Here is a 23,503-nt window from a genome sequence, read left to right as displayed (position 1 = left end):
GGAGAAGAGACCTATGGCAAGTGTTCCATTCAAGTAGAGGATAATGTGCAAGGCCGCCTACCAATGGTTCTCACAGTGCTTTTATTGAATTAGCTAAGTTGTTGTACGTTGTATGAAATGTCCGGCCTAGTGAATCCCAAATACAACAATCTGCCCACTAGTCGTTTGTAAGGTTTAGGGTCTGATAAAACAACTCTCCCAGTTGCACAGAGCTAACACCTTGGGAAAGTAGTGTCGAAATATCATGATGAGGGTTTTATTATTTTCATGCAAAATTTTAGGGATTTAGCTTGTTAACTGATTTTCTTTTATAAACACAAATTAAATTTTTGATAAAATTAAAACAAACCAATTAATCAGATTTTTTCAAGATAATTAAATTATTCAAAATTTAAGAGAGTGATGTAAGTTCCGAACAATGAATCAGGGATTAAGAAGTACATGATTAAAATTAAAAATAAATGATAGTGATAAGACAAATAATATTTTTAAATAGATAATATATATATATGGCGGGAGCGCAATTTATGGCGATTTAAGCAGATGGATCGGACGCCTGTCTCGCTAGCTTTCCTTATTCAAGAGGATGTTCAACAGAGAATACTGAGTGTTACACTACCTCCCTCTGTTAGTTCTTGTGCGCTTTATAGATTATGACGTATCCCTTGGTTTGTCTAGGGAGAAACCACACTTTGAATATTGTTGTATTGTACGATTGTACCATTTACTTAATGAAATTTACATTTATCGAAAAAAAAAAAAATACAGTATCCTCTAAAATTTGAATTTGTTTCAGACAAATACAAATTGAATTAATATCCCGATCTTGAAGATAGAACTTTGTATGCATAAGTACTAATTTTGAAAATAAAATATTGTATAGATGATTAGATAGACATGATTTTAATTTTTATAATTTAAATAGACGGAGTTTCTAATAAATGAGATTTTTCATTAATAATTAAAAAAAATTAAATTACAAAAATTTATTATTCAGTTAAAATTGGCTTAATTATGATCAACAATTGTTTTGATATAAATATATATATATATATACATAGATAGATATCAAAAATAAGATTTAAATCATATAAATAACTAGTTTATTCAAATAAAATTAGTGATTCTTTTGGATAAAGATAAATAATTGTACGCTTATCTCAATTTAAATTTAAATAAAAAAAATTACTTGGAAAGCATATATTTTATTATATATACATTTTGAATAATTAATAACTAATTCAATCTTTTAAAACTTAAGTTACCAAAATAAATAAAAAAAGATTTGAACCCAAATTAAATAATTAACTAATTTATTCAAACATGATAAACATAGAAATTTCATAAAAAGTAGCATCTAATTTTGTTATGTGATAAACTAGAATTTAAAGAGACTAGTCAAATGTATATGTGTAACCCCGATCCATTTTGTGGGTCGTGGGATGTTATTATATTTCACAATAATATATTATCTACTGTATAATATATGTTGTTTATATTTTATTTATTTAATATTATTGATGACGATATAATTATTGTAATTGTATTTATTTAATATTAATATATTCTACAGAAATAATTATAAAAATTATTTTAATTAAGAAAAAAAATGTAAGCAACCCCTTTGTGATATCTCAAACAAGCAAATTATCCCTTTATGAAAGAATAAATAGCGATTTACCTTCATATATTTTTTAAAATACAATAATTTATTCATTTATGATTTTTAAAATGAAGCAATTTACCTCCCTGTATAAGGAAGTAAATTGCTTCATTTTAAAAAATATAAATGAGTAAATTGCTATATTTTTTTCATAAAGTATAATGTGCTTATTTTTAATATCACAAGAATAAATTGCTATTCACACTTTTAATTAATAATAGTTGTATCACTTCAAATAAAAATAATCCAAACGAGAACAAGAAGTTAAATTTACATGATGAGTTTTTTATATCAATTGGGAATTTCGTTCGTGTAAAAACAAGGGTGATCAAAAGTTGGAGGATGTACATCACAAATTGGATCATGGGGGACTACTGAATATTCACAATTAGTTGACGACATATGTATATCTTTTTCCTGATTTGATTGGACAAAATTTGTCATTCTCTAGTTCTCTGCATTTGGTTAGGCTTGGTGAAGTTACTGCCGTTGATCGATAATTCAGCTGCAGCTCGGCGATCGGATCTCGTTCTTTGTTTCCGGGTGGTCTAGTTTTGTATAAACGGTATAATTTCCTCTCTTACGTCGCGAATGTTATTGTAGTGTTTTAATTTTCTATCCGATTATTATTGCAATTCTGTTGCTGTTTTTTTTTTTTGCTAATTTTGATGAGGCGGCGGCATCAGCGGCTGAAAATTTCATTTTGTTTTCTTCATGTAATTCTGGGTCTTTTTTCTTTCCGTCATGTGTTGATTTTGGGATAAATTCTCTTGTGTGCGCTGTGATCAATTGGGTTTTAAGGAATTTCGGAGATTGGTTGAAAAACGAGGTCTGCCTGAAAATTTAATTTGTTGTCTTGCTGTGGGTTTCTGTGAGCTAGTGGCTTATGATCATTGCTATTTACCGATTCTTTTTACTTTTGTGCAATGAAGTTCAAGTTAGCTTTTTTGTGCGATGAAGCTGTTCATGTTTGTTCAAGTAGGCAATTTTTGAAACTGCTGTGTGAAATGAGCGTTGTAAATAGAAAATGAAGGCTGTGAAGAGAAAAGTTGGCAAGTATGAGGTTGGAAGAACCATTGGAGAGGGAACTTTCGCAAAAGTTAAGTTTGCACGGAACACGGAGACCGGTGAAAGCGTGGCTATCAAAGTCTTGGCCAAGAGTACTATTCTCAAACACAAAATGGTTGATCAGGTATTACTTTATTTCTTTTTTTGGCTATGGTCACCAAGTTTCCTTTGTCCTATTTTTGTGAATTCTTCTATTTGGGGTAAAAGGGACTTATATTATGGTTGGATCTGCATGAATTTGTTGTTTATCTTCGTAAGTGTTAATAACGTTTCATAGCAGCAGTAAATAAATTATCAGTTCACATTGTTCATTGTTTTGGTTACATAACTAATTGGACATGGATTACAGAGGTAATATATGTTCCCTAAGAGTAAGGCTGCTTCTTCTTATTCATCCTTTGAAGAAGTTCACTAAAATCTGCTGAAGTCCAAAGAGGTTTTGACAAATGGGAATTGATAACTTTTCATTCTTTATGTGAAGTATCAAGCAATACAATGGTAAGGTAATAATAGCTGAAATTCATATGGAACAACTGAAATTTCAAGGTACCCATGCCAGATTGCCATGAATAGCTGACACATCCCTTGGGTGTAAAAGAAAATGTCTTCTTCTTCCATTTCAACTTACTTAATTTGTGGATTACACATCTCCCATATATTCTGGATTTTTCCTTTTTTAGATTTTGGGTTCGAACTATAAGATTCGTTTAAAAGTCGAGAGGCTGCACACACTATAGCCTTGTTTAGGTGGCACAAACATTATGAAGCAGTGGTCTACTATTTCAAACACAGAAAGTTCATGATAAAGTCTGCATTCCTAGCAAGTAAGAAAACTCTTACTTTATGGTATTATGATGGTGAAGCTATGGTATTCCTTTAAATCTGGATCCCATTATACTATTGTGTGATGTACTTTAGAATCAGGTTTTCTCTGTTATTTTGAATTTTTCCTTCTATATCAAGTCTCTACTAACTTATTTAAGTTGGTCACCAGATAAAACGAGAAATTTCCATAATGAAAATTGTCAGACATCCTTGCATAGTCCGACTGCATGAGGTATGGTTAAGCTGCTTATAATGTATTTAGAATGATTTAGAAGTTCACTTGAATATCTGTTTTGCCATAGTTCTTTCAATGAGGATCTGCTGTTTTTTCTTGCTGAAATTTCATTTTCGTCTGCTCTCTAGGTTTTAGCCGGCCAAGCAAAAATATACATAGTCCTTGAGTTTGTGACTGGAGGAGAACTTTTTGATAAAATTGTAAGTACTTTAATAAAGTGTCTTTTCTTATTTAATTATTGATAGTGAGTATTGCCGCCATTTATTATGACAGGGAAAATAGAAAAGCATTCATTTACCTTGATATAAATCTGAAACACTACTCAATAGTGTGGACTTATTTATTATGTGGGTTGTCTTTGTACTTGAATGAGGATATAAGGTAAGGAAGGGTACTGAGCAGATGCATTTGCGAGCAAACATTTCTATACATGTGTATATCTGTGCCCATAGCCTTACGATCATAGAGAAACTATGATTGAAGTACCATCACCAACATATCCACCACAAACATTTTAAGGTAGAATCTTTATGTGTGGTTCTTTTATGACTATATCATGACTGGCTGCCCTTCATGTATTTCTGGATGCTCAGGTTCATCATGGCAGGCTTTCTGAGAATGAATCAAGAAGATACTTTCAACAACTCATTGATGCAGTTTCGCACTGCCACAGCAAGGGCGTGTATCACCGTGACTTAAAGGTGTTGGACAGTCCTTAATGATGATTGAGTTTGGTAACCATTACTTTTCTCAGGATCCTAATTGTGACTGATAAACTGTATGTATAGCCTGAAAACCTGCTGCTTGATTCTGAAGGAAACTTGAAGGTTTCTGATTTTGGACTGAGTGCATTGCCTCAAAAAGTAAGCACATTACATTTCGAATTAGATGTTTCCAGTTACTTTGGGGTGATAAATTCACTGTGTTTGCATTTTTTCTCATCTTTACTAAATCCAATGTCCAGGGAGTTGATCTTCTTCATACAACTTGCGGGACTCCTAATTACGTTGCACCTGAGGTATGATTTTCATTACATGCTATAAGTTTGATACGACTTATTTAAGCAACGCACACAGCTTTCTTTTCTGCATTAATTTTCTGATTTTCTTAGGACGTGAATGGTCATTTGGTTATTTTCAAAGTTCTTATGTCCTTGTGGGAAGCCATAAACCAAATTTATTTGAGTAGAGCACCTTAGAGTGCATGCTATTTTTGGAAAAGTTATTGTGCACAGTTTAGCCTTTAAGTCCTTTTCTTTTGCCCCTCTTTTTTGCGGGTAAGATAATTGTATTGAAACACATAAAAGCCAAGCAAGTACATTAATCCTAGGCACTTAGGCAGCGGTCCCAAGAAGCAGATTTAATCATTCCCAACTCTAGTAAGAAATTACACAAGAGCACTTGAGAGGTGATTCCAAATGCCATTAAATGTCAAGTTCCACTGCATAACCAATATTCAGTTTGCGATCTTGGTGGAAATTTGAGCAGAAGTAGTCTGCATCTAACCAAATGAACGTTTTCTAATAGATCCTAGATTAATGTAAATACTTTTGTAGTATCTCTAAGTTCTTTCTTGCAAATGCAATAAACTTCTCGAAATAACAATCTAATATCGGATGCTGGAGACTACTGTGCCAGCAGAAGTCCCCATCCACTATGCAGTTTGATCCCAAAATATATCTTGCCATAGGATACAATAAATACATAATAATAATGATCTTCCAGATTCTGAAAGCAAACAGGCATGAGAAAAGCAAGTGGTCATGATCCTCAACATTGCATCCATAGAAGACAACAATGTTTCTTGTGTACTCAACTTGGGAAGCACAACAACAAAAAATATATGGGTGTCATTGGATTGCTTTAGCGAACCAGACAATTGAATTGGCAACGAGCAATAGGTTGATTAGATCTAAGAAATCCCAAACATTACTCACACTAAAAGGCTCATAATCCCAAAGAGACCAAAGAACTTTGTCTTGATAGATTCGATAACGGTGGTAATAAGGAAATGAATTAGAATTATAATCAACAAGAGGATACAAATCCATAGGCCATGTCCAATTACTCCCATGGATAAAGGATGGGCCTGTTGGAGATTGAGAAATATAAGAGACTGCTAGGAAGCTAATTATCCACCAGAAAAATGTGTCAGTCTAGAGCCAAATTTAAAGCAATATCAGACCTCTTCTTTGAGCTTAAGAATTTTCAGCCATGCCCAGAGCAACTACTTGGTGGTTCGACAATCCAAAAATCTCTATATTTCAAGGATCTAGCTCTACCCGTTTCTCCATATGGGCTTTGAGTCCTTAGATAGAATACGCCGAATGTGTCTAGCAATTGATGCTTTATTCCCCTCAGGTCAGTTTTAAGTCCAGGTTCTCCTCCTTCTGAAGACAATAAACTCTAACCGATGCAACTTTGCCACTAGAATTACGAGATCTCCCCTGAAAAATGATTTCAAGATACTGTAAATGTTACTAGAAATGTTTTCTGTAAGGATAAAGATAATAAAACAGGTTGAACCAGTTGAATACTTCTACTTTAAGATGGGATTTGATAGTCCATGATCTAATTCTTGCATTAAGTATGTCCATCAACGAGGCTTTGTAGTAGATGTCTTTGAGCTTAGAACTGATCAATGGAACACCAAGATATCTCATGGAGAGACTCAGAGAGTACTTCCTGAGAAGTAAAAGATGCCAGAGATGTCTTCCATGATTGGAAGGGTTACCCCAAAAGTAAATCTCATACTTTGAGCAATTAAGAATAAATCATGAATTGCTGGTAAAATTTGAACTATTATAGCAGTCTTATCAAATACATCGAGTGGCAAAAGTTACAGTTTCAGAGAACAAAAGCAGTCCTCTGACTTCTCATTAACAAGAAGATTGTCAAGCTTGTTGTGAATTCTATTCTCAACATTGTGGCTCTAAACCAGGTGAGATTTAGGGCAATTGATTTCAGATCATCCAGGCAAGCATTGTTCAAGCAATTGTTTAGGCCATGCATAGAGTCTGAAAAGTGTGGAGTGATTTTCAATATCCTTCCATATTGATCTTTTTAAGTACACATGACTCAAACCATACACAGAAAGAGGCAACAAAAGTGATATTCTTATGAATTACTTTGTCTCTACAATGAATAATTTGATCAATCATGTCAAGTACCTACAAATAGTCATATCCCAAGAGACTACAATTCTTCCAAGAACGTTCCAGTTATGATTAGCGTGATTCCACTCACCAAAAGTTTTTTTCCCGCAGTAGGATCGTAATTAGCAAGAGACACGAGTCGCAAGGACTCCAACAAGTGCCATCCTATGTTTATTGATTAAGCTCTTTATAGCATTTTGCTTCAAGAAACTGTTGAAGCTCCTAAAAGGGCAGCAAACCAGAGGGTGACAACAAGGTGATTGAGTATAGAATTAAGAAGATCCCAAACCCCCCAATAAAGGAGGTTTGAAGAAAGTTTGAGAAGAGTTGTAGAACTGTTAAGATGCGCCGGAATCTGGGGTAATCATTAATTTGACAGAGTTACAAGTGAAAACTTGTAACTTTAGGATCCTTTTGGACAGGTGAAAGAGTATGGAGATTATTTGCGGAATAAGATACCAACTTTTCAGTGTACACCGTAGCTATTGGTCTGAAAGCTGAAAGAAACAAGATTACCACGGGTTCTACTGTTATCAAGTTTATCTGAATCACAACCACCATGATTTAGACCAGAAATAGGGCATGATAATGGTAGCAGTGCGAAAATCTATAGAAGGATCACAGGCACCAGGGCAATCAGAATTCCACAATTTTCTGGGTCATCTGTAGTACAATCCCGATGATTTGGGCTAAAGGGAAAATGATATGCTGTAGAGATATTTTCATCAGAACCAGGAGAAAGATTCATTACCATGTTACACCCCTTAGGATACTTGAAGGAACAATCCTCCTCATTGTGGCCAAAAACCTCAAAGAAAAGACACAATTTGGGTTTTCATTGATAATCCACATCAGTTTCACTAAAGTGGACTTCCGCACTTAATCAAGCACAGCTAATTCTTTGCTGATTTTCAGTGGGATGTGAATCTTTAGAGAGAGAAATTCTGGGGTGTCATCATTGGAGGATTAGAGGTCTACCGCAAAAAGCCAAGGACCTGCCTCTAGAAAGATTTGCAGCTTGATTATTGTGAAAGAAAAAGAAACCCCGATCATAAGCCAGTACTTCAATCAAACCAGTAGAAACCCAAATACTGGTGGCCATCAACGAAGGAAGTTTTTGCTCAATGTAATATCCAACAAGATGACCACCAAGGATCTACCTTTTCTATGACTTCTACAGGAAGAACAAACAATTTCCCAACATTGATTTCCGCTTCAATGAATCCCAAATTAAAGGAAGGTTTGGGACAAGAATCTGGAGCTTTTCTTTAAGGATCAGAGTGGGGACATAGGATTTTCCATACTACCATCTTTTAAGGAAACTTTTAGGTGTCTGATTTTGATCAAATCTAGAATGAGATCTTCACGTTCAAGAGTTTACCATTCCCAGGATTCAACCACGGCAGGAAGCGTCACGGCTATTTGTGATGGCATCTCCATGAGAACTTCTTTCTGCTCCATGACCAGAGGTAACATTAATGACCATTGGAGAAAGCTCTGCAATTTGCTTTCTCGAACTTGCATTTTCAGCAACTAGGCTCTTGGAATTGTTGAATTGAGTCACAGGGCAACTAGGTTGGACCAACTGGAATTGGTGTGAATCTCACCAATACTTGGACCCAAAGAAAAATTTGTGTTAGGAGCTAAAAGGTCAGAGCAAGATGCGGGGAAGGATCCATAAAGAAGAGAAGGTGGTGGGGCAGAGAGGGGGTAGGAGGAAAATGAGACGCATTTTACCCAAATTCAACATAATAGTCTTAATTAGTTTTGCAGACAATTACTAATTGCAGAAGATACCTCTGTAAATATGCAAGTTTAAAACAATTGTCTATTGCACATCACTGCAGACTGCAGAGGTTGAGCTGCTAATCTTTGTATGCTGATAATTTTGTTAGTCATTTAACATCTGGAATCAAATCCAAGTGCTCAACTTTTTAGTTGTCCTACCTTCTTTTGTCTGCCACTGACTTTATCTTACTTTCTTTTGTGCTATATTGGTTGCAGAGACTAGTGCCATGATGCCAATCGCTCTCTCTCTCTCTCTCCCTTTCATAATATGTACATCTATGGTGACATGTGCTTTTATACACACACGTACTGCTGTCATTTAACCTACCACCTTTACGCCACCATCTGGGAAAGGCTATTATACTGAGAACTACTGGTTTTTCCCCTAAATGTCGGCTGTAGTTTCATTTTTGGAAAACTAATTTCGAAAATATGTTTTTTGTTATGTTAAATAGTTTATGTTGACAAATTTATACATTTGTTTTACCATTATTATTTTGCTAACAGGTTCTCTCGTGGGTTTCCACTTTTTACCGCATATGATAAAAGAAGTACTATGTTACCTAGTCTGATTAATTTGTACTTGCTGTTTCTAATATGTAAATGTGCAATGCCTTTTTGATTTTTATATAGATGAAATGATAAAGAGATAACGGTTTCTTTAATATGTGACAGATAATGTATTTTGAAATAGACCCATTTCAAAACTTTATAATGAAAGGGGATACAGTCAACTGCTAGCTTGAATCCACAACTCAACTATTGCTAACTTATGCAGTAATATGAATGTAAATGATCTCATTTTTCCCTGTTAAACTTTTATGGAAGATATAGTTAGCACATATCATTCAGCAGAACTTGTAACTCAATATAGAGTGTCTAGGATTTATCCCTCTGGTTTTACAAGCATTTGCTGTTTGTTTTATCTGCTGTATCCAACAAATGAATGTTGTGACTTGTGGATGTTGTGGCAGGGTGAGAAATGTTGGTTTATAAGTAAGCCTATTCAGATAAATTGATTAACTAATTTGTTCTCTGATAGATATGATGTTCCGCTTGTTGCAACTTTGTCCAATTGTATTTATATGGCCAGCAAAAATAATCCATTGTTCTATTGATCATCAAATTATTTGCAAGAAGCAGTTTGTTTTTTCTTATGTTTGCTACAAAATTTCGTAATCAGTAGCTTGTACATCTTTTGTTATTTTATCTGCTGTCCTTGGAGAAAAAACATGTTTCCTTTGTTGATATCTTAGTGTCTTGTATCTAATATCTTTAGGTACTAAGCCACCGAGGTTATGATGGTGCTACTGCTGATATTTGGTCATGCGGCGTGATCCTTTTTGTTTTGATGGCAGGATATCTACCATTTGAGGAGATAGACCTTCTGTCCTTGTATAACAAGGTTAATATCTTCATCCTTACCTTTTGAATGTTGCACATGTTTTATATGTGGGCATGGATCTGTATCATGGATCTTAAAATTCATTTGCTTACATCTGAAAACATTATATTTTGGAAGCTTCGCTCATTTCCTTGTTCAAGTAGGATTTAAGGTTTTTCATTTAAGTAACTCCAATCTTACCTTATTCCTGACATTCTAAAGATTTTTAACATTTATACTTTGCATGTAAGCTTTACAGTAGCTCCCTTTGTATGTTTAGTAGTCTTGCATTTCGGGACTTTAAGTCCATTCTAGACGCACAACATTGGCACAAGCTGCAAAAAGATGATATGTGTTATGGATACTGCCCTGAACTGAATAGGATGAGCTACCACCTGGAAACTGAGTTCTACATTGTGTGCCAGTGTCATTGTGCGTGCTCTCTGTTTTCAGGCATTTAATAGCATGCCTTGATAATCTGTTAGTTTCATATGCATTTCATTGACATTGTTCAACCTTCCTCTAGAATTGCTGTTATAAGCTACTCTGGTCGCATTAAAATGTTCTCATCGCTTTGTTGTTGCACAGATCAACGCTGCACAGTTTTCATGTCCATTTTGGTTTTCTCCAGCTGCAGCATCATTGATTCATAAAATCCTTGACCCGAATCCTGAAACTGTGAGTACAAAAACCATGATCTATCTAAATGTTTACAGGCCGTGGAATCTATTTATCTCTTTATTTGGCATTCTCTCAAGCATTACACTGTTTTAATTTTCTTTGTTCCAAATGTCCGCTTCAAGTCTCCACTTCTTTGTCTTATTTTGCCTTGTGAAATTACTAATAGCATGATTAGTGGAGGTGTGAGCTTTACATAGATGGAATGTTTGATGTGTGGAATCACCAGAGTAACCACAACCATGATGAAACCATGGAATATCAAATGATGACAAACAATTAAAAAAATCGATTTGCTTCTAGAATGTTTGATGCTGAAATATTAATATCTGATCTGGTTTGTTTGAATGACAATGTAAGCATTGCAGCGTTTGCAAATTATGAAATATAACATAGGACTAATGCCAGAGTTTCAAAAATAAAATTATGTAATGTCCTTACTTCTTAGGGTAATGAAGGAAATCTAGCTTTAGTAATACTTGTGCTCGAAATCTGGAAAATTTTAAGTACTTTACTCTAAATCTCTCCAATACAGAGTTTGAGAGCACAATACCAGATGACATTAACCTCGTCATACGGTATCAATGTGATCGCATTACAAGAAAAAAGCAGGGAATTTTTAACATGAATAGGTGTCTGCTATTCGTGTTATTTCTTATAAAAGCATCATTCGATCATTAGAGTCGAGAAACTTAAATTTGTTTGAAATTGCTTGATAAAATCCAGCCTGGTTTGTGATATATTTAAGGAAAGCTGGATCCATTATGAGATACTATTTTTTTTGAATTTCTAAGTGAGAAAGTATGTCTGCCATGTCCTCGGCCCTCCAGTTGAGCAAGCAACAAGTTAGTTGAATGATAGAATTGAGTCAACATCTATTACAAATTCATTTTGCAGCTTTCATCATTGAGAATCATATGGAGACTCTTTTTGGAGCTTAACTTCTATTAAGAGGAAGACTGAGAAACTATTGTGCTTGGTTCAGGAAGAAGACAGAAAGTTTCTCATTTATATTAAGAGTTGAGGAAGATGTCTTTCTTCATACATAATGTCTTTTATTTTAAATGATATAAACTGTGTTAAAAAAGTTTTGGAATTATTTCTTTCTTTAATAGAAAGAAAACAAACAAGGAATCAGTTTTCCTAGATATCATTTTTGCACTTTCATTTTCCTCAAGAAATTCAAGATTGGACTAAATTATGGATATAATTCAGCCTGGAAGCCAATCAGAGCGGTTAGAGCCATAACTCACTTGATTTTATGCTAGAAGTATTACATTTGGCCGCTTATGTTGAATCCATCAGCTCTGCTATTCATCTTGTAACCCTAATATTAGACCTAGCATTTCCCAGTTTGTTGAGAATAAGATATAGTAAGTCGAACCAAACTAATTATGTATTATCTCAATCATTCATCAAAAACTAAAGCCTGCTTGCTCCTGTCATTTAAGAAGTGGTCATTTGCGGCAGTTTAGTCCTTTAGTAGCATTGTTACCATGCTAATCGTTATACTTCTTGCTGGTTGCTTTATGTTCTTAGATTGCTTCCCCTTGGACTAATCCATTCATATAGATAATTAGTTACAGTTATTAGGATTAATATGAAAAATGTAAGTGCTTCAGAATTGTTTTTATCCAGGTAAAAAATTGCAATTTTATACGAAGATCATCATACATTAATTTTAATTCATATTGAAGATATTCAGCACGATACAGTTAGATATCTTAGTGCATCTCTCTAATGAAACTCGATAGTTACCTCAATCATGTTGCAGAAAGATCTAGGAAGAGTATAGGACGGAGCTAGGACCATTTAGCAGGAACATGATATGAATATTATGGTATGTAATTCAATAATTAGATCAAAGGATCGTAGATTAGCTATGAATAATTCTCTCAATAGCTGAATTTCTTTATCCTATTTTGTAAGAATTAGTAATGCAATCTTGAATTTTAAAATTGTAAAGTTTAAAATCGAGAAGGTATTGACAGAGAATTACTTTTTGAAATTTTATTTCTGACATTCTATGTGGTTCCGTGTAGCAGTAGATGATTGAGGCAATTTCTGTTAATATGTTCTTCGGGACCGCATGACATCTCAAATTTCATGATTAGAGACCTGTATGTTTATTTGCTTATGAAGAACACGCTAATCTAATCCACATAGGGTTGTCAATATAGTACAAGATTGCCAATTAGCTCTATTTGGTACTAGATCTATTGGGTCTTTTGCCAAATTTTTTGGAATAATAGCAAAACATCCCTTGAGATTTAGTTTAATTAATGTTACATCCTCAAGTTTTTGGAATTGTATCCACTTCCTATGGACTAATAGCCTTTAGCAAACTCTATCATTTTCCATGAAATAGCCTTTTTGCCCTGTGGATGGCAAGAATTTGCCCTTGAGGTTTAGTCAAATTAAAAGACCTCCTTCAGGTTTTATTAAATAACAGCTATCATCCTTGAGAATTTTTAGTTCACGATTAGATTACTTGTTTATCCAAGAAAAACAACAAATATCCTATACATTTGAAGACATTTTTAAATATGCAGAAAGCAAAATATCTAGAATGAAATGTAGGTTTGTAACACTGCACTTGAATTTAGAGCTAGGCTTCAAACCGTCGCGTCCTCTCCATCATCACTCGCCAAAATAATGCTCCGTGTCAAGACTAAGAAATCAATTAACATCGCAAAGTGGGGCTCTTGGCATAATAGTAGATAAGTTGCTCATGTTATGGCGGCAACTACCTGATGATGCTTGTTAATCTAGAATGGTGAAAGACCGAGAAAATACAATATAGGAGACATGTCAAACTAATTTTTCAAGTACTATAATATGTTACTTTAGATAATCTAGACATTCTTTAACTTTGGTGTGGAACATAATTGAAAATTAAATTGCAATGCGACTTAGTTTAAACTCTAACTTCAAAGGGGATTTAAGTATTAGACAAACTTCAAGGGTGGTATTTATTTAGTTGGAAGAACTTCAAGGGGGTGAAAACTTCCCATCTTTTATACTTTAATGATGTAGAAACTAGAATTGCATTTTCAATATAGTTTTGGCTGACATCAACTTCTCAACTTTTTCCTTACGGAGGATAATGGCCGGTTATATGGGAGAAAAATAAGCATCATCTGATGTGGATGTAATGTTCTATAAACCCAAGAGAATCTACCTAGTAGCTAGACTAAATCTTTGGAGAGGCTGTAACTATCTTCAATTATTTAGATGCACTTGGTGGATCCAGATCCAAACTTGATGGGTCCATTTTGGACCTAATCACAGAAGTACAGCTATTTACAATTTGTAGTTTGCGTGATTATAAATTATTTAGCTTAGAGTTATACGCATTAGAGAATGAAATGTCACATAAGCTCGTACATGTAGTATCCTGATAAGATAGGATCTAATTGATTCGCAATCCAAATTGGAGACATTTTGGATCCACAAATGATGCATCAATTAAGTGTAAGTTTGTTATATTCATTGGAAAATTTGATATAATATAATTTATATAAATAACCTGATAAATAGTCTGTTGTTATATTATTCGATTAGATGTATGCATCTTGGACGCACCAATGGCTCTTCTTTATCCCGATCCGTTTGGATTCATACCCGAACTCAATCTGGTCCACCCATTTGTCATCCTACATCTACAGTTCTTGGTATTTGTCCATTTCATTTCATCCTTCTGAAACTTCTGGAATATTCTGCAACTCTTCCATTAACAAGATTCTCATGTTTTGTGGGAAAAAAGTTCTGGTGTTCCATCTTGATCCATATAGATCTTAACTATATCATGTTTGGATGGGCTTAGTCATTTTGACTAAAACAGTATCTTTGCAGCGAATTAAAATTGAAGGCATAAAAAAAGACCCATGGTTCCAGAAAAATTATGTGCCTGTCAGACCTAGAGAAGATGAAGTGGTGAATCTGGATGATGTTCGTGCCGTTTTTGATGACATTGAGGTTGGATCTTGTTCTGCTTGGATGATTTAATGCTTGCGTAGCTTCAGTGTTTTAAGCTATCATTTGCTCTATAGCTGTTGCTTCCCATTTCTAACTAAAATGCTTGCAGAGAAAGAAAATAATTCTCTCTGTGCCGATTCATTTTCTCTTCATTCTACATAATATTTCTGTTCGTTGAAAGTGCAGGACAAATACGTGAATGAGGAACCTGAGAATAATGGCAATGGCCCTCTGATAATGAATGCATTTGAGATGATTACACTTTCTCAAGGGTTAAATTTGTCAGCCTTGTTTGACAGGCGGCAGGTATGGTGATATAACTATGATATGACACCAATGATATGAATCTGTATGTAGGAATGGGTTTCTGAATCTGACTGTTAGGTAGACAGTTCAGAAAAAACTAGCTTTGTCCCGCATGGCTGTGAGATAGAATATTTAATGCTCCTCTTTGAGCCATCCTTCATGTAGCCACCTCCATACTGAATAAAAACATTAAAAAAGCTTCTTGTTGCTATTTTCTTGTGGAAGATGGTATGTATGCCAACCTAAATCCGTTGGAATGCGTTGAAAAATAGAATTAAACTACCCTGTGCTAACATTTATGGCATGCACATTAAACTAAATAAAAATATAGCTTTTGTGTCCAGGCTGCTCAGAGCTTTAATGCCAGTAATCATATCTTCTTTTAGAGAAGTCTCTCTAAATGTGCAGTGTTTTCTTGACCCATGCACAAGAAATCAGCCATACAGTCACCATAGCTTCAAGTCATTTTGTACGCCCAAATCACCATTCAAGTAATCACTAGTCGTGTTTTATTTGGAGGCATTACTCCCATTCTCGAATCACCATTCGTTGATATGATATCCGCCAATTTTATATGGTGTCAAGTGTTTTTTTCTTTCTTTCTTTCTTTATCCTCCTTCCACAGGGTAAACCTCTTTTTGTTATCTGGATGTTAGAATCTATCTATGCCTATATACAGGATTATGTCAAAAGGCAGACTCGGTTTGTTTCTCGACAACCTGCAAAAGTTATAGTCGCTGCAATTGAGGCAGCTGGACAATCATTGGGACTCAAGGTTCACACACGCAATTACAAGGTCTACTTTTCCCTCAAATTCTCTGATGAAATGCTATAACAATTAACCAGTGTTCCATTTTTGTCTGCTGACTAGAAGAGATTACTCAGATGAAGTATCGAATTCCTCTTTTTCCTTTCTTTTCTTCTGTGTGTGTTCTTAAGAGAAGCCTTGAATTTGATACTTTGACTATCTTGTATCTGTTGTATTACCCATTATGCTACTTGATGGGCTTAGCACTAAATTATCTGCGATTAAGATCTGGTCTAGGATTAGATTTCTTCAATCAGGGCAGCTAATTCTTTCCAATGACTATGTTTAACAGACAAGACTTGAAGGTGTATCTGCTAATAGGGCAGGTCAGTTTGCTGTCGTGCTAGAGGTAAGTTTTAACTTTCAATTTACTGTACCTTGCCAAACTTCTGCAATTTCTAGTTCTCGTACCACACAACTGATTCTCCTATTTATACTTCGAAGGTTTTTGAAGTCGCTCCATCCCTTTTTATGGTGGATGTTCGTAAGGCAGCTGGAGACACCCTCGAATACCACAAGGTCTACTTGCATTACATTCTAATCTAACTTGTGACGCAAAATTCAGTGATGTATATGATACTCCAGTATGATCAACTGCTTACTGTCTTTTTTTCCGACTTTTTGCTGCAGTTCTACAAGAATTTCTGTGCTATGCTTGATCACATCATTTGGAGACCAAAGGAAGCCACGCCAGGTTCGGCTTTGCTTAGAACAATGACTTGCTGATCCAGTTCTAGGGTATGAAGCAAATCAGTCGGTGTAGCAGTGCCAAGTACATGTTTTAGGTGAAGGGGTTGTGCCCTTTTTGGTGTGCTATGTATAACTTGTTATTTGGAGACTCTGGTTTCCTGCTGACATGTAAGAGTTGTTTGTTGTAAGTAGATGTACAGTCTAATAAAAGAATGCACGTACTGTGATAATATATGAAAATCTTTAAGAATTTTTGCTTACATTTAATGGTCTAGTTGGCTAAAATAAGTATAGAAAAATTGTCTAATCTCTTGATTAAATATTTATATTGATTTTGTCAAATCATGTCATTTGTTATGCTGTTTGTTATTATGGGAATAATTATTTCGAACATAAATTCAAAAGTTTGGCCAAATAAGTCAGTAAGGACATTTTAGGTTTCGATTGATTATTGATCTATCGTCAGACTAATGCCTTATACAAGTCAAGAACAATTAACTAGGGGCCTATTCCTTTTTTGTGACAAGAGCATGTACTTGTGCGTCTATATTTTGTCCTAAATCACATAGGACATATTAACATGGTTAGACGCATGCCCAAAACCTATAAACACCTCCTTTGAGTTGGGTCTTTTAGATGTTAGACTTGATGCATTGTTTCTGGGTAAAACAAATTTTGATACACATTTTTTCAATAAGGTTTGTGGGGTTCGTTGTGTGCACAATGTATTCAAGTGCAGTTTAGACATCTCTGCTTGATTCAAATTCTTTTCGATAAGCTCAAACCCGACATGTATTATCTAACAGAATTTTGAGTTTCTTGCTCCTCGGAAAAGAAACAAGTTATGATAAAAGTGGTAGATTATACCTACCTTGAGGTTCGGCATAATTAATTTACTCATTGTTTAATAAATTACAAATAATCCCACCCCAAGTTTAACAACCATCTAATAACAAACTTAATCCACTAGTCTTTATTAGATTTTCATCCAACTTTTCTGGTGTAACCAATAAAAATGTTCTTTTGGATTAATTATAATTTTAGATATTTTTTTTAATTTTCTAAAATACTTTTATAGAGTAATGTGCCCTCTTGACCTTAATATAAGTATATTCATTGTCAGACAATAAGCAATTGTTGGGTTGATATTTGCTATTGGATGAAATTGTGATATTTTTTGGATTGATATTAAAGTGGAAGGTTGTTGGAAATGCACAAGATCCTATTGAATATGTATAAGTAATAAAATGATCGTGACAAATAGAGTAATTCATTAGTATCGACAAAATAATGACATTCATTCCATAAAAAGAAAGCATTTCAACAATCATAAACACATTCTCTTTTATGTAAAATGTTGGTGATCAGTTCTACTACTCCTTTTATCCATTGATTCAAATAATCTCAAGCTTCCCATGGCAATTAAGTCCTTGTGGAGCCATCTAAGCAGATCAATGTATCCTCACAAAATCTTTGATCAGGGTGCACATCAGATTTAAGACTTCATGCCCCTTGAAGGGAGACCAGACTACAAAAAAAAAAAAAACAAAAAAAGAAAAAGAAATGTTGAGGTTGTACTTGAGTTGCTTCAGATTTTGTCCGTGTTGGAATTTCTGAGCCGTTTTATTTTTTTTATTTGAAATTAATTTAATTTTCTTAGTCAGCAGTAGTTTCAGATTTTTAGGAAGTTGTTAAACATGAAATCGTATTCATGTGTAGTTGCAATTTTTACGTTTTGCTGTATTGAGTTTCAGCTGTATTTAAAGTCTTCATCAGTTTAATAAAAAGTTGGACTTCACACTGCAATTTATGTTCATATCTACTTCTTAATCTTTCATTTTCTCAAAAACTTCAAGAAAGTGGTATCAGAGTCTCTTCTTAAGGGAACTGTGACTGAAATTTTATCTATCTCCTCAATCAATGGATTCAAAAATACCATTCATGGAACTCGCACCACCGATTTTTTACGGTGATTGTTATCATGTTGGGGTAGCAAGGATGGAGGCTAACGATCTCTGGGAAGCTGTGGAAGAGGATTATGAAGTTCATCCATTACCTGCAAATCCAACAATGACGTAAATCAAGAATCACAAGGAGTGGAAATCAAGAAAATCAAAGGCAAGGGCTTCGTTATTTGCTGCTTTCTCTTTTGAGATCTTCTCAGAATCATAATTATGAAATCAGCCTTTGAAGTTTGGAATTTCCTGAAAAAGGAGTATGAAGGAGATAAAAGGATCAAAGAAATAAAAATCCTTAAATCTCAGGGAGTTTGAGCACCAAAAGATGAAGGAGACAGACAGTGAAGGAATATTTTGACAGACTACTACTCAAAATAGCAAACAAAGTAAGATTATTTGGATCTGAATTTCCTGATTCTAGGTTAGTTGAAAAAATCCTTGTTACCATTCCTAAAAGGTTTGAAGCTGCAATTTCTTCATTCGAAAACTCTAAAGATCTGTCAAAAATTAGTTTGGCAGCATTGATAAATGCTCTACAGGCACAAGAACAAAGAAGGCCGTCTGAAAGGTTTGTTGAAGGTGAATTAGCTACGAAGGCAAGCTCGAGTTATGGGGGAAAGGGGAAGAAATTTGAAAGTTCTAAGAAGGGAAGTTCAGGTTTTGATTCTCTCAATACGTATATCGAAACAAAATCAAATTTTCCTCCTTGTAAACATTGTGGAAGAGAAAATCATCCACCTTCGAAGTGTTGGAGAAAGCCAGACTAGCAATTGGAAAAATGCTTGAAAATGGGGCATCATAAAGAATTTGCAGAAGCAATAAGCAGTAGCAAACAGTCATGCAAGAAGATGCGCAACAAAAAAATGTTGCTCAAATTGCTCATGAAGAGGAGCAGCTTTTTGTAGCCACTTGCTTTGCAATCTCAAATTCAAGTGAGAAGTAATTGATTGGAAGTGGGTGCACTAATCGTATGACATTGATCGCGATCTCTTCAGGGAATTGGATTCTTCTACAGTTTTCAAAGTGAAGATTGGCAATGGAGAGTACATCACAGTCAAAGGAAAAGGCACAGTGGCAATTGAAAGTATTTCAGGTTCAAAGTTTATGAAAGATGTGTTGTTTGTACCTAACATCAGTAAAAAAAAATTCAGTGTTAGCCAGTCGATTAAAAAACGTTTCAAAGTTATATTTGAAAGCAATTAATGTGTGATCAAAGATGCAAATGACAACAATATATTCGTACAAATGAAAGGAAGAAGTTTTGCACTTGATCCTTTGGAGGAGGAGTAAGCAGCATTCCCTTTGACAAAAGGTCATATAGAAGTTTGGCACAAGAGGCTGGGACATTTCAATCATAAAGATGTTGTGAATTTGCAAAAGATGGAATTGGTTCAAGTTCTCCCTTGTCTTGAATATGAAATTCTAGTCTATAAAGTTTGTCAACTAGGAAGCAATGAAGACTTCCATTCAAACAATCAACTTTGAGAGCTACTAAGAAGCCCCAATTGATTAAATACGGATGTGGTTGGACCACACAACACTCCATCTCTCAATGGCAGCAGATATTTTTTTATCTTTATTGATGATTTCTCCATCTACTTTCTTAGATTCAAGTTGAAAGTTGCTGGTATTTTTTTCAAATTCAAGCAATGGATTGAAAAACACAAAGCGGTCACAATGCTAGTCTTGAGATCTGACAATGGCAAGGAGTACAACTCCAATCAATTTAACCATTTTTGTGAAGAAGTAGGGGTCGAACATCAACTCACTGCTCTCTACACTCCAAACAAAATGGAGTTAGCGAGCAAAAGAATCGCACCATAATTGAGATGGCAAGATGTTTGATGTTTGAGAAGAATTTGCCAAAGGAGTATTAGGCAGAAGCTGCACATACTGCAGTTTCCTTCTCAACAGGCTTCCTACAAAAGCTATCACAGAAGAAACTTCATATGAAGCCCGGTACGGTTTTAAACCTTGTTTGAAAATCTCAAAGTATTTGGATGCTTGTGTTTTGTTTATGTTCCTCAGACAAAACGAGATAAGTTGGATAAAAAGATAGAAGCTGGGATCTTTATTAGGTACAACTCAATCTCTAAAGCTTACAGAATCTTCCAACCAAACACTAGGAAAATCTTGATCAGTAGAGATGTTCATTTCATGGAGAATGATGAGTGGAATTGGGATGAAATCAAGTAATTGAATTTCCTGATCAAGTTTCATAATTTCAACTTGACAAGGATAAGCTGGTTGATGATATTCCAATTAAAGCTATGAGATCGCTCTTTGATATTTACGAAAGATGTAGTGTGGCTATGCTTGAACCAACAGACTTCAGGGAAGAAGAAAAGGATCCGAAATGGACTACAACAATGAAACAAGAGCTTCAAATGATTGAAAAAAACGAAACATGGAATTTGGTGAAAAGACCCTGCATTGGAGTAAAGTGAGTATTTAGAACTAAGTTGAACTCTAATAGTTCAATCAACAAGACTAGGTGATAGGATCGCATTTTGTGCTTATTTTATATAATATTTTATCCTATTTTATGACCAAATGCTCCTAATTAAATATTATTTTGCAGCATTAGGACAAAAGAAATGGAAAATGAAGAAAAGCACCAAAATGGAAATTCAAACAAGACTCAAACTCAATTTTTGGCAAGAGTTTGGAGCTGCTTGAACTACCTCTGATGAAGGAAGAGTTTAACTAGGATTATAATTTTACCTCTATAAGTCTTTTAGTTCAACTAGGAATCTACTTCTAATCCTAGTAGAACTAGGTATCTAGCTATTATAAATAGGTGATGTAATTCATTTTAAGAGACAACTTTTGAACTCTTTTATTTCTCTACGCTTTTATATTATTTTGCTTTTCATGCGTTCGTCCATGAGCATGTCTAGCTAAATCTCTCATTCCGGTTGAAGACTTGGTGAACGCTTAAATCCAACGGGTTGTGAGATCTAATTTATGCTTTCTACTTTTATTCATATTGGTATTTGTGTTGTTCTCTGTGCTTTTATTAAAAATAATCTGATTTATTGTCAAGAATATTTGCCTAGCCAATTGAACTTTCAAATCCGTAATTGTTTGTTTAGTTCAATAACTAGTGGTAAAACAACATAATTGATTATGTAGAAGTTTTCGATTATGTTGTGGGGAATGCACAATCTAACTTAAATAAATACTCGTAGGAATTTATTGGTTAGAATTGGGCCTTTCTAGTTCTTAATGCTGTCGGTAAATTAAATCTTGAGGACGTTCCCAAGGTTGTTTACTGATTAGGGATTTAGTCAATGGACGTTCCTTGACTATCCACAAGGTAAGGAAAGGTGAGGTCGTTAGGTCGTACCAATTGCCATAACCAATTTATCTATCATGAATAATTGTTATCTTTGCATCTATGATCAACCGTGGAATTAAGTGTGATCCTATCTTTAACTGGAATACTCTTCTCTTATATTTATCTCTTCTAATTTTATTAGCTTTTTAGTTTTATTCTTCTTCCAATCAAAACTCCCCCTAATTATTTTCGTTTTTGAAGGAATTAATTTAAAACCAATCTCTGTGGATTCGATCTTACTCACACATCTACAAAAGTGTTCGTAGGAATTATTCTTGGTGGATTCGACACCTACCACTAGGCTTGTTGTGAAAGGTTATACTCAAATTTTTGGTGTTGATGTTTCTGACACTTTTGCTCCTGTCATTAGACTAGATACAATCAGATTGTTAATTGCAATTGCTGCTCAAAAGGGCTAGAAAGTTTATCAACTTGATGTGAAGTCAGCATTCTTAAATGGATTCTTGGAGGAGGAGATTTATGTTGAGCAACCTAAAGGATTTGTGGTGAAAGGGTAAGAAGATGATGTGTACCTGCTCAAGAAAGCCTTGTATGGACTGAAACAGCTCCCAGAGCATGGTATAGCAGAATTGATGAGTACTTGATGCAGTTGGGTTTCAAAACAAGTCTAAATGAAGCTATCCTCTACATCAAAGGCCATGATTCAGCTTCATTGTTGTCTCACTATATGTCGATGATTTACTGGTTACAGGAAACAATGAAGAGCTTATAAAAAAATTCAAGGAAGATATGCAGCAAATTTTCGAGATGACGGATTTAGGGGAAATGGCTTACTTTTTGGGAATGGAAATAAAGCAGAAAGCTGGAGAAATATTCATTTGGACAAAAGAAGTATGTGAAGGAAATTCTAAAAAAATTCAGAATGGATGAATGCAAGAAAGTAGATACTCTAATGTGCCGGAAGGAAAAACTGACAAAGAAGATGGAGCTGAACCAGTTGATGAAACATTTTACAGAAGTCTGGCTGGTTGCTTAATGTACTTAACAGTTGCTAGGCCCGACATCCTACATTCAGTAAGTCTCCTGTCTAGATTTACCAATTGTGTAACTGAAACTCATCTTACTGCTGCTAAAAGAGTCCTGAGATATGTGAAGGGACTTTGAGTTATGGAATTAAATTTTGCATAAGTCGGGAATGTGTTTTGCAAGGATATTCTGACAGTGACTGGGGAGGATCTCTCTTGATGATTTGAAGAGTACTTCACGACATTGTTTCTTGTTTAGTTCAAGTGTATTCTCATGGAGCTACAAAAAGCAAAACACAGTGGCACAGTCTATAGCAGAAGCGGAATTCACTGTTGCTAGTGCCGCTGTAAGTCAAGCTCATGGCTAAGAAAAGTGCTGGTAGACTTAAATATGAAACAAGAGGGATGTACTGAAGTATTTTTTGATAATCAAGCTGCTATCTCTATTTAAAACAATCTAGTTTTTTATGGAAAAACCTAGCATTTCAACATCAAATTATTTTTTTGTTTGAGAAGTGCAAAAGAAAGGCGCAATTAGCTTGACTTATTGCAAATCTAAAATGCAACTTGCTGATATTTTTACCAATCTTTTACCAAGAAGCAAGTTTGAATATCTTAGAGAAAAACTTGGAGCCTGCAGCA

The 23,503-nt window shown here is 34.7% G+C and overlaps 1 protein-coding gene and 1 long non-coding RNA gene across 2 annotated transcripts; both read left to right on the top strand.

Moving 5' to 3' along the window:
• Positions 1-1,943: 1,943 nt before the first annotated feature.
• On the top strand, positions 1,944-16,837 carry LOC105162143 (CBL-interacting serine/threonine-protein kinase 24). Its single transcript, XM_020693919.2, has 15 exons — positions 1,944-2,228; positions 2,646-2,855; positions 3,726-3,788; positions 3,920-3,991; positions 4,385-4,492; positions 4,580-4,654; positions 4,756-4,809; positions 10,013-10,138; positions 10,706-10,795; positions 14,651-14,773; positions 14,960-15,079; positions 15,759-15,875; positions 16,180-16,236; positions 16,332-16,406; positions 16,518-16,837. The coding sequence occupies exons 2-15, from the start codon at positions 2,691-2,693 to the stop codon at positions 16,611-16,613; spliced, it is 1,341 nt and encodes a 446-aa protein (XP_020549578.1). The 5' UTR covers positions 1,944-2,228; positions 2,646-2,690; the 3' UTR covers positions 16,614-16,837.
• A 970-nt stretch (positions 16,838-17,807) lies between these two features.
• LOC148788159 (uncharacterized) lies at positions 17,808-23,024 on the top strand. Its single transcript, XR_016065415.1, has 2 exons — positions 17,808-20,978; positions 21,117-23,024. It is a non-coding gene; the product is annotated as an uncharacterized LOC148788159 (long non-coding RNA).
• The last annotated feature ends 479 nt before the right edge of the window (positions 23,025-23,503 follow it).

This window comes from Sesamum indicum, linkage group LG5, assembly GCF_026168435.1.
Source record: "Sesamum indicum cultivar Baizhima isolate 11 linkage group LG5, ASM2616843v1, whole genome shotgun sequence".
Lineage (NCBI taxonomy): Eukaryota > Viridiplantae > Streptophyta > Magnoliopsida > Lamiales > Pedaliaceae > Sesamum > Sesamum indicum.
This window is presented reverse-complemented; position numbering and strand designations above follow the sequence as displayed.

Coding starts and splice junctions, on each gene's coding strand:
- LOC105162143 (XM_020693919.2), top strand. CDS start 2,691: ATGAAGGCTGTGAAGAGAAAAGTTGGCAAGTATGAGGTTGGAAGAACC. Junction 3,789..3,919: donor GCATAGTCCGACTGCATGAG/GTATGGTTAAGC, acceptor TCTGCTCTCTAG/GTTTTAGCCGGCCAAGCAAA. Junction 3,992..4,384: donor GAGAACTTTTTGATAAAATT/GTAAGTACTTTA, acceptor CTGGATGCTCAG/GTTCATCATGGCAGGCTTTC.